Source organism: Haliotis cracherodii, unplaced genomic scaffold, assembly GCF_022045235.1.
Source record: "Haliotis cracherodii isolate W230 unplaced genomic scaffold, xgHalCrac1.p SCAF_13, whole genome shotgun sequence".
NCBI classification, from domain to species: Eukaryota; Metazoa; Mollusca; class Gastropoda; order Lepetellida; family Haliotidae; genus Haliotis; species Haliotis cracherodii.
In genome coordinates, this window is record NW_027266268.1 from 16147340 (window position 1) to 16161532 (window position 14193).

Here is a 14193-nt window from a genome sequence, read left to right on the forward strand (position 1 = left end):
TATAGGCAGAGATTTACCTTGGTCTATGTAGTATGTATTTGTCCCTTGGACTCTCAGTCATCAGGCAAGTGAGTAAACTGACTATAAAAGTCCAGTTTCCACCCTTGCCGAACTAGACTGGTATTATGGAGTTACATTTTGGCTGGACTAACGAATCTATACATAGTCCAATCAAAATCGCACACCGAAATCGAAATTCGGTTCGCAAACTGTCGTGCAGATTTCGGTTGATTGCAGGATTTGCAAAGCATGTGCACCGCCAACTCATTGTCAGCAGATATTTTCCAAATTTTTTCATGTTTTTAATCAAGGTGCTCACGTGATTTGATGTATTTCGCGATGTAAGACCCGTTTTATCACAATATAGATCTTGATTATCGATCAGATCGTCCTGACCGGGCGCCACCATTTTTGGGTGAAGCAAACACAAGTGATACGAGAGGTAGAATCTCATTGGTCCATAGGAGAAGCTTAGAGGGGACATAACTGGTAATAGCCACTGGTGGCGCTACGATCCAGCCTAGTTCGGCAAGGGTGGAAACTGGACTTTTAAAGTCAGTTTACTCTCTTGCTTCGGGAAGATGGGTCATCGATTGTGGGGGTCCTTGTTTTGAAATATTTTCCCAGGGTGACCGCTGTACACCTTACATCCTGTACAGGTAACAGATGTTGTGAACATGAAATTTACTCAACTCTGAAACTATTTGCTCCAACTCTCAGTCAGTGTTCTGCCAAGGCTGCAGCAACGCTGGATTCTTGCAATAATTTATTGTTTGGTGCATGATATTTATTCTCAGCAGGTCATCGTGCACTTTCATGTAGATGGTTTATTTTGTATATTTATGGCAGTCACTGACTGTTTCAATTAACATCACTCGAACCGCTGCTTCTATTGTTCAATGTAAACATTGTGATTTTCATTGTCATGTGCATCTCAATTAACTATCAGCACCTTTCATTTGCTGAAAGTCCAGATGGTCCAGTCAGAATTGATTTTACACATATTTGCAAATATTGTAGTCATAGTTCTGATAATGCCAACTATGTTTCTGCTTCAAATGACCATGTTTGAGAGGCACAGAATGTTTCGCATGGATCACCTGGCAGTGACCATGGTGACTGAGGAAAAGTAGAAAAACTGAGAAAGGTAGAAATTTTCAGCGAACATGGCCTCGTGACCTCAGGTAGTCGCAGCCTAACTCAGGAAGAATTTTTAAATACAACGACATGTCAACTTTGTATTAATCTTGTGAAATCTAATTCAATGACAAAGTTAAGTTCTTATTTTAGAATGAGTACCTTGGAGAGACATGCTGACGGCAGTGATCACAAACAAATTGTTGAGGCTAATTATATATCAGACGTTGTTGCTGCAATGCGTAATATCTGAAGGGATGCTGTGCCAAATTTTTGTGTATAGTTAACATTACTTGTAGATGGCGATTCTGCATCAATAACCTGCATACCATGGGGTTCATGTTTTGTTTGATCTCTCAGAGTGTTTTGAAAATGTTTCCCCATGTATTTATGCGGAAGGGGTCCCAGTCCCCACTTGTTCAGTTTCTTGGCCTTACTCTGCTCTCTTGATCTTTCAGGCTTCAGGTAGAAGGAACATCTGTAACCTCTTGCTGCCAGTCTACTCACAACTCCAGTTTCCACAATGACTGTGGCCACCTTGTTTGCTGTCAATGTTGCGACAGAGAAAGGTGAAGTAGTCTATGTGACAGGGAACACACCATTACTAGGGAACTGGGAGCCCCAGAGAGGTGTACCTCTAGAAAAAGAACAGGAAGATGAGAGGTAAGAGCAAGTTCAAGATAGTACAGGATCAGACCCTGCAAGGATCTGTAACTGATAAGGATCTGTATTCAGTTCATCATGATCAGGTAGGGTCAGGAAAACTGTGAGAAATTACAAATCATAATAACGGTTGTTTCTAAACAGCGTTAGCAATTGGCACTAGTCCTGTAGTCCTTACCAAACTGCCCAATAGTGAAGGTATCCTAAGGACTAGTAGAAATTGGCCCATTTTAAGGGTTTTGCTATATGTTATCATTGTAAGGACTAGTGGACAAAAACTGTTAGTTTCTAACCCTGTCTAAATTATTATTGTTGTTTCCTGATCATGCTGATATTTATTTATTTTCTTTGTAGAAAGCCTTTTGTTGTATGATTCTGATAATTATGTTCAAATATCCATTTTCAGAAAGAAGTATCTACAATGATCTAAGCTTTATCTACATTCTGATGTGGCCTGTAAGGGCATATTCCCAGATCTTTGGGTAGTGGTAGCAAGCAATAAGATCTAATTTTAATGAGTTTGAAGTGTTAACATGGTTAAGTAATAAGTTTTCACTACATGTTAACAGTGTTAGAAACTAACAGTTTTAGTCCACTAGTCCATATGATGATAGCATTAATTTACAGGAAACCCTAAAAAATGGCATATTTCTACTCGTCTAAATGATACCTAACTATTGGGCAGTTTGGCAATGACAATATTTCTAACACTGCTTGTATAACATAGACTTACCTTTCACATTAGGCTGACATGCCATGATCAAACTGAACTGATGTTCAGATTGGTGTTTTACCCAACTCACTCACACATCACTCTATGAAAAGTTAAGCATATTTATCATATTGATTGGACAGTATTAATTTCTTGTACCGGTATCTTAGATACATACATCATGTATGCCATATCAAGTCTTGTAACATTTCAATCACAAATTTAATGAAAAAGTGTCCAAGACGCAAAAAGTGTCTGTCATTTTCCATGAACGTTGACTTTTATCTAAAATGTACTGATATTTTTTTTATTTATTGTTATCATGGTGTTGATAAACAAAACTCCTATTAACATGATTAAGAGTTGATAAAGTCACAAAAATATCCTGCTGCCTGTCTTCACAAGAAAACATACTGACATTTATGTTTAATTTGTTCTGGACCTTCTTAAAATGTTATGTCATGTTAAAAAACAAGTACTTTAGTAGACTAATTCTAGAAAATTCTCATGGACACGTTGGCAACTTTACATTATCCAAGACTGATCAGTTGTAAACATTTATGACTAATGATATGATTCCAAAAACTACTTTACTATTGTAGGCTGTTGATGACTTGTAGCCAGCATTCCACATACACAATACAAGTGTCATACTGTATCAATACAAGTGTCATACTGTATCAATACAAGTGTCATACTGGTTGGTCATGTATTGAGTTTGTCATTCATATCGATAAAAAACTATACAGGTTTACATGAGGATGACTTGTAAAATAATATGGACACGAATTGAAAACTACTACTTTTTCATGCCACTGTTGCACTCTTTGATTTAAAATAATAAATCCATTTAATATGTTTTGGTTGGGCCACTATTCATTTCGTTTGATGATGAAAATATTTCTTTAACCTGTCAAAAGTACAGGGTTTCAGATCGGTTCATTTTCAAGGACACTGACTGATTGTTGTCATGGTTACCAAAATGTCCTCAAGATATTTTCAAATTTGGTAATGATTTAGAAGAATGTCCTGTCAAAAGTTGAACAAATCATGAAAATCACGCATCATTTTGCAACCTTACTTTGATGATGTGATTCGTATAGCTATGAAACATGTTGTTACCGCCCTTCTCACAATCGTGAACAAAGAGGTTTAGTATATAACTGTCTTGGGAGGGTCTAGTTATTTTGACAATGGTTGAGTGAGCATTAGTGTTGATCTACAATAGGCAAAAGAGTGTTCGTTTTTACAACATTAACACGTTGGTAGCACACAAAAATCATGTTGAAACAGTGATCTATAACACCAAAGTTGCGTAAGACCCCAACCCACAAATATTCAAAACCCAATTACTTTCAATTAACTTGCGTACAGAAACGCATGCATTTAATGAAAAACCCAAATTATTAAAACAGCACGCGTAAATACAAACAAAGCTTTTTCAGCATGTGTTCAACATGTACAAAGGAGCTAATTTCCGAAACACAATTATGAGCTAATTTACTTTCAGTCAAGCTTATATATTTAGAATAGTTATATACATCTAAAACATTATTTCATATTTTTTCAATCTTAGAATGTTCACTAATTTGGGGAAAAACCCAATAGGGTGATAAATAGATGAGTGAAAAAATATTGGTTACCCAATGAAAAATGTAATAACCCAATTAACAATGATTAAAATAGAAACCCTCGAGTAAAAACCCAATTGCTCAAAACGTTGTCCGGAGCTCTGTATAGCGCTACCAATCAATTAAGCAATCTTTTGTTCCTCAAAAAGAACCATCCATGGTGGTACATCAGAAAAAGTCTCTTAAGATGATAATAGATTTGTATTTAACAAGATGTGGAATTCATTGGCTATAGCTAGCGCCATACAGTTTACGTGGCCTAAATTCTCTATCTACACCAAGCATAGGGCCAACTCTATCTAAATAGAAGATAACCTACTGATTTTGGACAGCCCGCTTAAAACTTTAGTTTTTTCAGGCTCAAGTCTCATTTCCGTTGTCTTGCTATACTAATCGTGGTTCATGCTTGAATACACTCACACACGTTTCAGGGAACTGACACGCCTTGCAATCCAACACCCCTTTTAGATCTTAGGAAATTTCAATGTGTGACCTAAGGTAAATGTCACCTGTCAAAATGGAGCAATCCATATTTTGCCACTTTGTTTCTATAGTAACACATGGAGCCGTGTTATCGACCTGCCGGGAGATGCAGACTACCTGTACCGATATTACATCTGCCGTTTCCTGGATGCGGGGTGTGGCCAGCTAAAGCTGATTGTTGTCCGATGGGAGACCAATATGCATCCAAGAACAATTAAAATGAAAAGTACAAAAATTGAACATTAGCCAGTGTTTGCTCTGATCTAATTGTTTTACCAGTTTACTATCAGGTCACCATCTATTAGTCCTGAAACCTCAATGCTTGTCTTAAGCGGCTACGGAGATTGAGATTCTGTTAAAATCCAACAAACTGAAAAAGGTTTACAATTGGACTTGTGATCGCCTTGGGAAGCCTTCTCTTAGCTGTTTGTCATGATTGCAATAGCCAAGATTAGGAACACAATTTTTTTTAATCTACATTTTCTCATATTTAAAGCATATCTTGTTCATATTGATATATATATTGTTTTGAAAAGTAAATTTCCACCATCTTTTCATCCTTGAAAGAATGTGATAAGATATATTCCACATCCTCACATATCCAAGGAGCAAGAGTAAAGTTGCCTGGGCCCACCCCAAAAAGCGATCTTAGCACTAAGATAGTCCATAACTCCTATGTTACAACATAAGGTTACAACAGTCATTGCACTATGATCGCTTTTTGTAATAGGATCCTGTACATTTTTATGATGATGTGTTTGGCCTGGGTGAAATAATCATCTATTTCCATGGTAACCAGAGCAACCACTTACTGCAGAGGGTATGTGAGATGTGACTGTCGATGGCTTAGGTCTAGAACATGTGCACTGGACTGTGTTCTGTGATGGTCTTGTTTTTTGTTTTAACAGATGGTCTGTGTGAACGCAGAGATGTCTCAGAGTTTGGTCACTTTGGTGAGTGTAGAGCTGCAGCAAAAAATTGTTTGCTGGGTAATCTGTTCTTAGGCCATTTTTTACATTTCAAATACTCGTAAACATGATAAACAGTGTACAAGAAATTTTTATTGTTTTAAATAGCCAGATGGACGAACACCTCTTCAATTATACTATCCAGAAGCATAGATGACTTGCCCTCAATAGGTTAGATCATGTAGATGGTGTAAATCTGGAAATTAATGCGTCTCCAAATTAATACGACTGCTGACCTCTAGCCAAAAATGCGACTCAATATCAATGTGACTCAATGTTTGAAGCAAATGCATGTGATATCAGAGGTGGAATCTGATTGGTCAAATGGATGGACATAGAAGGGACATAACTCATAACAGCCACTGGTGGCACTGCGATTGAACCCTGAAATTCCAGCCAAGTCGGCAAGGATGGAAACTGGATGTTTCCAGTCAGGTAACTCCTTTGCCTTGGAAGATGTGATCTCCTTGAAATGTTGCTAGCCTAGGGCTACCAGCTACATATTTAGAACTAGTGACAAGGTGTGTGGATGTTTCAGGTGGCTACAACAACATAAGCGAGGGCTGGCTGATGGGCCCAGTGAGCACCGAGATCCGACTCTACAACAACCCTATCTACATGTGGAAACAACGTCACCGTGCACAAACATATAGGGTCAAGTGTGTGCCCATGGACTACGCCATTCGTGATGTGAGGATGCAAAAAAATATTAGTTGATCGTTTTATGTTCATATGTGTGGTTGAGTATGTTGCGTGTTCGGAAAGAATGGCATATTAGGGTTTCTAATTTCTTATATGTATGTTCTGATGGGCAAAATCACAATGGTTAAAATAAATAATTTTGTCTTCTCCTGACACAAACTTATTGCTTATCTCTCTCTCTTCCGAATAGTAGTGGAAATGTCCTGTTCTGTGTTCCCAGAGAACAGTGTGAAACATTTCACCCCAATGCACCCTGTGTCCGCACAGGAGCACCGTAACCTCGTGACCATGAGCTGTAACTCGTCACTGTCTCTTTTTTACGCCATCTGTGTAGTTGTGAATTTTTTTCTGTTCTCATAATCCAAGCCATCCGTTCAAAATTAATCTTTTTAAACAAATTATTTTGCAAGGATTACCTTATTCAACATTCTGTAGATCATATCTAGCCATTATTTTTTTTAATTCGGCTTCATAATTTGTCATAATTTGGTCCTATGAATCACAAGAGAAACATGAGAGGCACACGGGAAAATGATGATTTTGCATTTTCACCATGTTCACTGTTTGAAGGACCAGATAAATGTGAGTGTACCGAAATAAATAAGGTTATTTTGAAACTTTATAAATTACACCTGCATAGTATCTAGCATTTGTGAAATGACATTTAGAATGTTCAGCGAGGTTGATGATGGATAAAGAATATTATCTCAGCTCACATTAAAATACCACCTTCTGAAAGGTTAAGTAGTGCGCAATTATTTTCCATAATTCCATAATTCCCGTTCAAGTAGCCTGCTCATGTACCCCACTGAGAAATCAATCGGAACACACTATAGGTAACTTGCTTATCTCACATAAGTATCACTGAGCTGAAATGAACCGATGTTTATCCAAATGCATTGTATAAAGGGAAGTAACCCAGTTCTTTTGCGTCCTCGGTTAGCTGTCGAAATGGCGGAATCATGGCGTTTTACTTATATTCAGGGTCTGCATGAATAAATATCGTTGTGATAATTTGTTGTCAACCAATCCCTTGGGGCATATGGTGTGATGTACCCTATGTACCCCTAGCAGCCAGCTCACACACAGGGTACATCACACCATGTACCCCTTGAGATCGGTTGACAACTTATATTCCAAAGGGCATACCTAAACGTCTTCATGAGTAGTACTAAAAAAAATACATTTCTATGGCTGCCTAGTGATCTATGTAGTTATCTCCCTTATCCGTACCAGGTTCTGCTGGTCATTAATTCAAGTAATGTTGTCTGCACCAAAATTGTGGTCAAGGTCTGTCTTGTCTATGGCCTGTTTTTCTCCCATATTAAGCAGACACACAGTGATATAAAAGTGTGTTAAACTGGAAAGTGGTTGAAATTATCGTGGTTATGTGACTGTCTTCGATAAGTGGCTCTGTCTTTATTTAGTATTAAGATGGTGAAACCCATGAAGATCCGGGGTAGAATAGGTCTTCAGCAAGCCATGCTTGCTGTAAAAGGCAACTTTGCTTGTTGTAAGGGGCGACTAACGGGATCGGGTGGTCAGGCTAGCTGACTTGGTTGATGCATGTCATCGTATCCCAGTTGCATGGATTGATGCTGATGATGTCAATCACTGGATTGTCTGGTCCAGACTCGATAATTTACAGACTGCTGTCATATGTTGCTGAGTGCAACATCGAAATAAACAAAAAAACATACAATTATGGTGTTGAAGTACTCGAAATCTCTGATTATAAAGAACACATTCCTATGACAAGTAGTATGTTCAGTGATAGTACTGTAATAGATTGCCCTCTGAAGTTGTGTATGAGAGAACATGCTTGCCATAAAAGGCGACTATGTTTGTCATAAGAGGTGACTAACGGGATCATGTAGTCAGGCTCGCTGACTTAGTTGATGCATGTCATCGATCCTTATGAGAGTTTAAGTGGATCGATGCTCATGATGTCAGTTACCGGATTGTCTGGCCCAGACTCGATAATTTACAGACCGCCGTCATATAGCTGGAATATTGCTGAGTGCGGCGTAAAACAACAAACAAACAATGTCTATGAGTGTAATCGTCTGTTGCAGCCATCAATGCCTGACTTGCATGATGTGGATGAAGAAGAGAGCAGAGATGGTCCTCCGCCTTGTGAGAAGACAACAATTACCTGCTTTGTGAGTTGTTTATATCTCAGAGTTGCTCTCTCAAAGATACTGTCAAAATCACGAACAGCTATTACCCGTGTTTTCACTGTTTCAGTTCACATAGATATTACCTGTGTTTTCACTGTTTCAGTTCACTTAGATATTACCCGTGTTTTCACTGTTTCAGTTCACATAGATATTACCTGTGTTTTCACTGTTTCAGTTCACATAGATATTACCTGTGTTTTCACTGTTTCAGTTCACATTGATATTACCTGTGTTTTCACTGTTTCAGTTCACAGAGATATTACCTGTGTTTTCACTGTTTCAGTTCACAGAGATATTACCTGGTTTTTTTCACTGTTTCAGTTCACTTAGATATTACCTGTGTTTTTCACTGTTTCAGTTCACATAGATATTACCCGTGTTTTCACTGTTTCAGTTCACATAGATATTACCTGTGTTTTTCACTGTTTCAGTTCACATAGATATTACCTGTGTTTTCACTATTTCAGTCTCTGGGAGACGAAGTTCCTCAGAGACAGCTTCAGGGCGAATTCGGCCTTGTCTACAAACCTGATGACTACCTGGTCTTCAGCAGTCAGACCTTCACTTCGGAACACCTGGTAAGTGTTTAGGCTAAAACAATTCACTATTACTCCACAGTACCTTGGGCATGGAGTCTTATGTGGATGCGACGACGCTTGGCACAGCCATCCAATAATAATGTACATTTATATTGCACTTAATCCAGATGAGAATGGCTGCTCAGAGTTCTACACGTACAAGGTAGAATAGTGGAAATTATTAATGTTTAAATATGCTTTGAAATTATGTTTGAAAAAGTACAAGAAGGAGAGAGAAATGGGGATTTAATCACTGCTAAATAAGCTTTCATGCAGTTAGGTTTTGAGGTTCGCTCAAGTTTTCAAGACTAGGACATAACTTCAGCCCAAGGTGGAGGGAGTTCCACAATGCTGGAATAATGTGAGAGAATGCTCTATAGCCAAAGTCTGTCGAACTGAGAGAAGATTGTTTTCACTCAAGTGGAGCTGACGATTCTGCAATCAAGTTACTCTGTTCTTTAATCATATTTATTTGTTTATTGTTTAGCCCCCTACTCAGCAATATTCCAGCTATGTGATGACGGTTTATTGATCACAGCAAGCGTTGATGTCTGTTGTACTTGACCATGTTGTACTTAACCATGTTGGTTGTTGTACTTGACCATGTTGACTCGTCATAATACTCTTTTCTCGAGGGGGCACGAGTGGCCCAGTCGTCTAATGCGCAGCAATTCGCTGTGCAGAGTTGCATCCCTTGGGAATGCCAGAAACCTATGATTGTGGGTTCGAATCCCAGTTCACCCCGATTATTTTTCTAGGTGTGTCAGCACCATACCCGTGCTCGTGGGTTTCACCAAAGTGGTAAACGTCTAAGACCTGCATCACTTGGGGCTTTCCTCCCACATTAAGCTGACACGCTGCGATAAAACTGGAATACTTTTAAAAGCGGCGTTAAACCCAACTCACTCACTCACTCACTCACTTATCTTGAATACAACTGGAAATGCCAGGTAGCTTAAGGACTTGCATCCCCATCTTTCTCCAGCTTTTTCCAGCTTGCGTACATTCAAACAGCTTTATTATGATTGTCGACATGACCAAACAGTGATTTGTCTCCAACAGACTTATACATGTAAAATCAACTGGTATGCCATTGAACCCATGAAGATCCGGGGTAGAACAGGTCTTCAGCAACCCATGCTTGCCGTAAAAGATGACCATGCTTGACGCAAGAGGCTACGAATGGGATCAGGTGGTCAGTCTTACTGATTGGATTGATGCATCTCATCGTAACCCAATTGCGTAGATCAGTGCTCATGGTGTCAGTCACTTGATTGTCTGGTCCAGATTTGATTATTTACAGACCACCATCATATGGCTGGAATTTTGCTGAGTGCAGCGTTAAGCAGCAAACAAAACAAAATATACCATGGACCTTGTGGGGGATTCTGGGTTAGAATAGGTGACCAAATGGATCAGGTGGTCAGCCTTACTGACTTTGTTGATTGTCGATCATCATAAGTTGACATCATCGATTATTTACAGCACTGTCATTGCTGAATCTATCAACTTAACAGAAGAACAAACACATATAGTATTGATAAAGGAAACTTGTAAAACCCTTGTATTGCAGGGTTACCAGTTGGACTTCTTTGTGGAGATGAAGAACCGATTACCTCGATATGTGGGATATGCCTACATCTTGCCTTTGAACAACCTATCAGAATCTCTCGGCTGCAGAAAAATACCCATCAATGGCCTGAAGCACAAGCCCATTGGGGAGGTCTCAGGTACATGAAACTAGATGTGATGGATGTTGATCATAATTGAACTTTACATTGTTACATCACTAGGGCTGTTACGATTTTCGCGTATTCGTTGAATTGAACCGTATTCATGAAATATATTCGTTATTCATGGCCACTAGAATTGAATATTTATGAATATGCAGTCATGTGCATTTACATACCCTGTACCTAAAAATGTCCATAAGAACATATTATGTGCATAGATTTCTTCAAAGACTCTTATAATATTTAATTTAACAGTATTGTGGTCACTGGTCACTGTCGCATTTGAGCAGATACTAGTACCTGGATAAGCGCAGTATATAAATGTATAATATGTTGATAATTAACAAATCATGTCAAATAATTAATGTTCTTATGTTTTACTAAATATAACAAATAATACATCATGATACATCAACTGCTGACTTGTTATTGTATTCATGAATAAATATTTGTATTTGTTACCCTATCTTTGTGATACGTATCGTATTGGTCTCATAGTGTATTCATTGCAGCCCTACTCATTACACTATAAGGATATTGGCTAGTTATATATTGTTTAAAAGTATTTAGCATTTACTAAGGTAGATATATTTTAGAAATCTTAATGGTTAAATCTTACAGTTTAATAACACTGATTGCTGTGCAGTAAACACACTCTGCTGCTGAGGCATATAGAGTTTCAAGTATTTAGCATAACGCAAAGTATATTATCTTCAATTCTACCATGAATTTGGAAATGACTCGATTCCAAGTGGTCTATCAAAGGTTTCAAGTCACAATGACCACCTCTGATATTGTTGAGATCGAATGGAGATACACCGACTGTTTTTTTACATTTGAGGTTGTCTCACTGTAGATTAGATACCCGAAGTGTTCTATTCCAAAATATAAGATACCTATGCAGTAAATTGCAAAGAACAATGAAGAACGAAGTGTGGTTTATTTCACGATAAGACATTGTTTTATCTTGATGTCATTTCTGGAGAATATGTGCTTGCAATTTAATGACGTCATATATTAGACAACATTATTTTTGAGAGGGGAGTGCATAGTAAGGTGTTCCCCAAAGATGTAACTGGGCTATGCAGATAAACGCAGTATCCGTAAGATTGTGTCCAAAAGTGGGAAAGATATGACAATTGGTATTGGCACAAAAGGTACAGACAATCGTCGTGAGGATTGTGAGAATAAGCGGGAAATACCAAAACTTAACACACCTATTCGTAAAATGGACTTGTCCGACATTTCCGTGGTTAAATTCTATTCACGGAGTCGTCAGTATTAAAATTTGGGTAAATATTTTAAAGCTTGTACTTTTTATCAAAATCCTTAGAGAGGCTGTACATAATGTTGACAGCTCATAAGAGAAATAAACAACTCGTGGTCGTTGTTTATCGTATTATTAAACACTGCTGGGAGAATAAGCAACTCAGGGCTGAGCCCCTCATGGTTTATTCTCCCTACGGTGTTTTATTGTATGATAAACAACATTTATTTTCTTAACTAAAAAAGGTTTCTAAGATGACTTATCTACAGTGAGACTACCTCAAATTTCAAAACACTCCGATTATATATAGTACATTGGAGTGGCATAATCCTCTGACCATTGGTTTGACTTGCAGATTGAAGTATCTTGAGGACCAAAATATTTAATAACTCCTGTCATGCTTTGTTTCAGTGCATCATTTTACCATACAACCATACACAGATCATAGTTTTACCTTGGAACTTTCCTACCAGAAACACTGGAATAGAAACGGACGGAGTCTGGACGTTGGCCATCGTGGAATGGGAGCATCTTATAAAAAGTATGGTTTCTGTATTATTTCATTTTCAAATACATGTGTGTCCTTCACTGATAAAAGTGTAAGAAGTGTAAGTGTAAGAAGTAGCCTGAGAATGATGTTATTATGAATACAGAGGTTGAGATGCATATACATCTTGTGCATCCCGTGGGACATATTAGATATTCCAGAATGTTCTTTTGTTCCGTTTTCAAAATTTTAATTGAGAACTGTGTCAACATATTTCTCAAGTGTAGTCTGCAATGGAAGTTGCCAGGTTGAAACAAGTGCCGTAAAGCTTGAGAAAGCAGATTTCTAATTGGCTGATGTCGACTTCTTGTTAGTCGTTTTAGTTGTCAGTCAAAGTTCGCGAAAGGTCGTTCCGACGTGACCCGTAATGGGATGTCCTCAGATCTATGTTTAGCGGCAGTGAGAACCTAGATCTGATTTTAATGAGATTGCATATTTCTGCTGATAGAAGAAAACTAACAGCTTGAAAACTGTTTCAGAATAAAAGCATATACAATTGGACTTTTCAGCCATGGTCTATGAATTATAAATCTTTTCGTAAGAATCAATTGTTTTGTTTTTTCAACCAATGAAATATGCTTCATTTTTCTGACAATGCTGATATTATTTTTCAATTTTTTTATCCTGACACAACACGTTGTATGTTCCTTCTGGGTTATATCACAGAACCAAAAATGTGTCTCTTCCTCCTTTTGGGGCGCCCCTTGGTTACCAACAAGAGTTATCTGTCCCTGATCCCCTCACTTCCTTTTCATTGGGCACTGTGATAGACGTGTGCTTGCGATTTGGATTCTATATCCTTGTATGGGGGATTTGTTGGTCTTCAGGGACGGTCGGGTAGCCTAGTGGCTAAAGCGTTCGCTCGTCATGCCGAAGACCCGGGTTCGATTCCTGATATGGGTACAATTATGAACCCATTTCTGGTGTCCCCCACCATGATATTGCTGGAATATTGCTAAAAGCGGCATAAAACTATACTCACTCACTCATTGTTGGTGTTCTAAACTAATGATTCTAGGTCAGATATTTTTTTTGGAGGATTCTAGATCATATGATGTAGGATTTTTTCAATTCTCACGTGTTATTTTCAACATGCCCTTTTGATTCAGGATGGCTCTTGTGAGAGAGAACACCGTAGCTTCACTGATGGCAGCGGGTGAACATGTAAGTGTTATGCTTGTTTATGAATGTCATCGATCCCAATTGCGTAGATCGATGCTCATGTTGTCAATCACTGGATTGTCTGGTCCAGACTCGATTATTTACAGACCCCCGTCATATAGCTGGAATATTGCTGAGTGCGGCGTTAAACAACAAACAAACAAACAAACAAACAAACAAACAAACAGAAGCCGATAATCAACCCTAAGTCTGCAGCAAATTTCAGTGTAAATTTCCAAATTTGAATTAAAAATTTCCCAAGTCATGTTAAGGTAGTTATATTAAATGTTATGGCTTTCTATGTGTAACTTATATCCCTGATAACAGGACCAGAATACAAAAGGAAAAGAGGAAGAATTTAATGCTTGATTTTATGTTACTGCACTGAATGCAATGTTAAAATAACTCTGAATGCAATGTGAAAAGCCCTG

The 14193-nt window shown here is 38.2% G+C and overlaps 2 protein-coding genes across 2 annotated transcripts in view; one reads left to right on the forward strand and one right to left on the reverse strand.

Annotated features, from left to right (window-relative positions):
- LOC139458474 (uncharacterized) overlaps positions 1–14193 on the reverse strand; it is a 284787-nt gene that overhangs the window by 226123 nt on the left and 44471 nt on the right. The gene's annotated exons all lie outside the window — the stretch shown is intronic.
- LOC139459672 (putative glycerophosphocholine phosphodiesterase GPCPD1 homolog 2) overlaps positions 1–14193 on the forward strand; it is a 37711-nt gene that overhangs the window by 7263 nt on the left and 16255 nt on the right. Inside the window, exons 2-10 of the mRNA XM_071241290.1 lie at positions 1596–1800; positions 4698–4852; positions 5535–5579; positions 6133–6284; positions 8372–8458; positions 8944–9054; positions 10628–10784; positions 12466–12595; positions 13711–13765. Coding sequence (XP_071097391.1) covers positions 1661–1800; positions 4698–4852; positions 5535–5579; positions 6133–6284; positions 8372–8458; positions 8944–9054; positions 10628–10784; positions 12466–12595; positions 13711–13765 — 1032 coding nt within the window. The 5' untranslated portion in view covers positions 1596–1660. The remainder of the gene's footprint in view (positions 1–1595; positions 1801–4697; positions 4853–5534; positions 5580–6132; positions 6285–8371; positions 8459–8943; positions 9055–10627; positions 10785–12465; positions 12596–13710; positions 13766–14193) is intronic.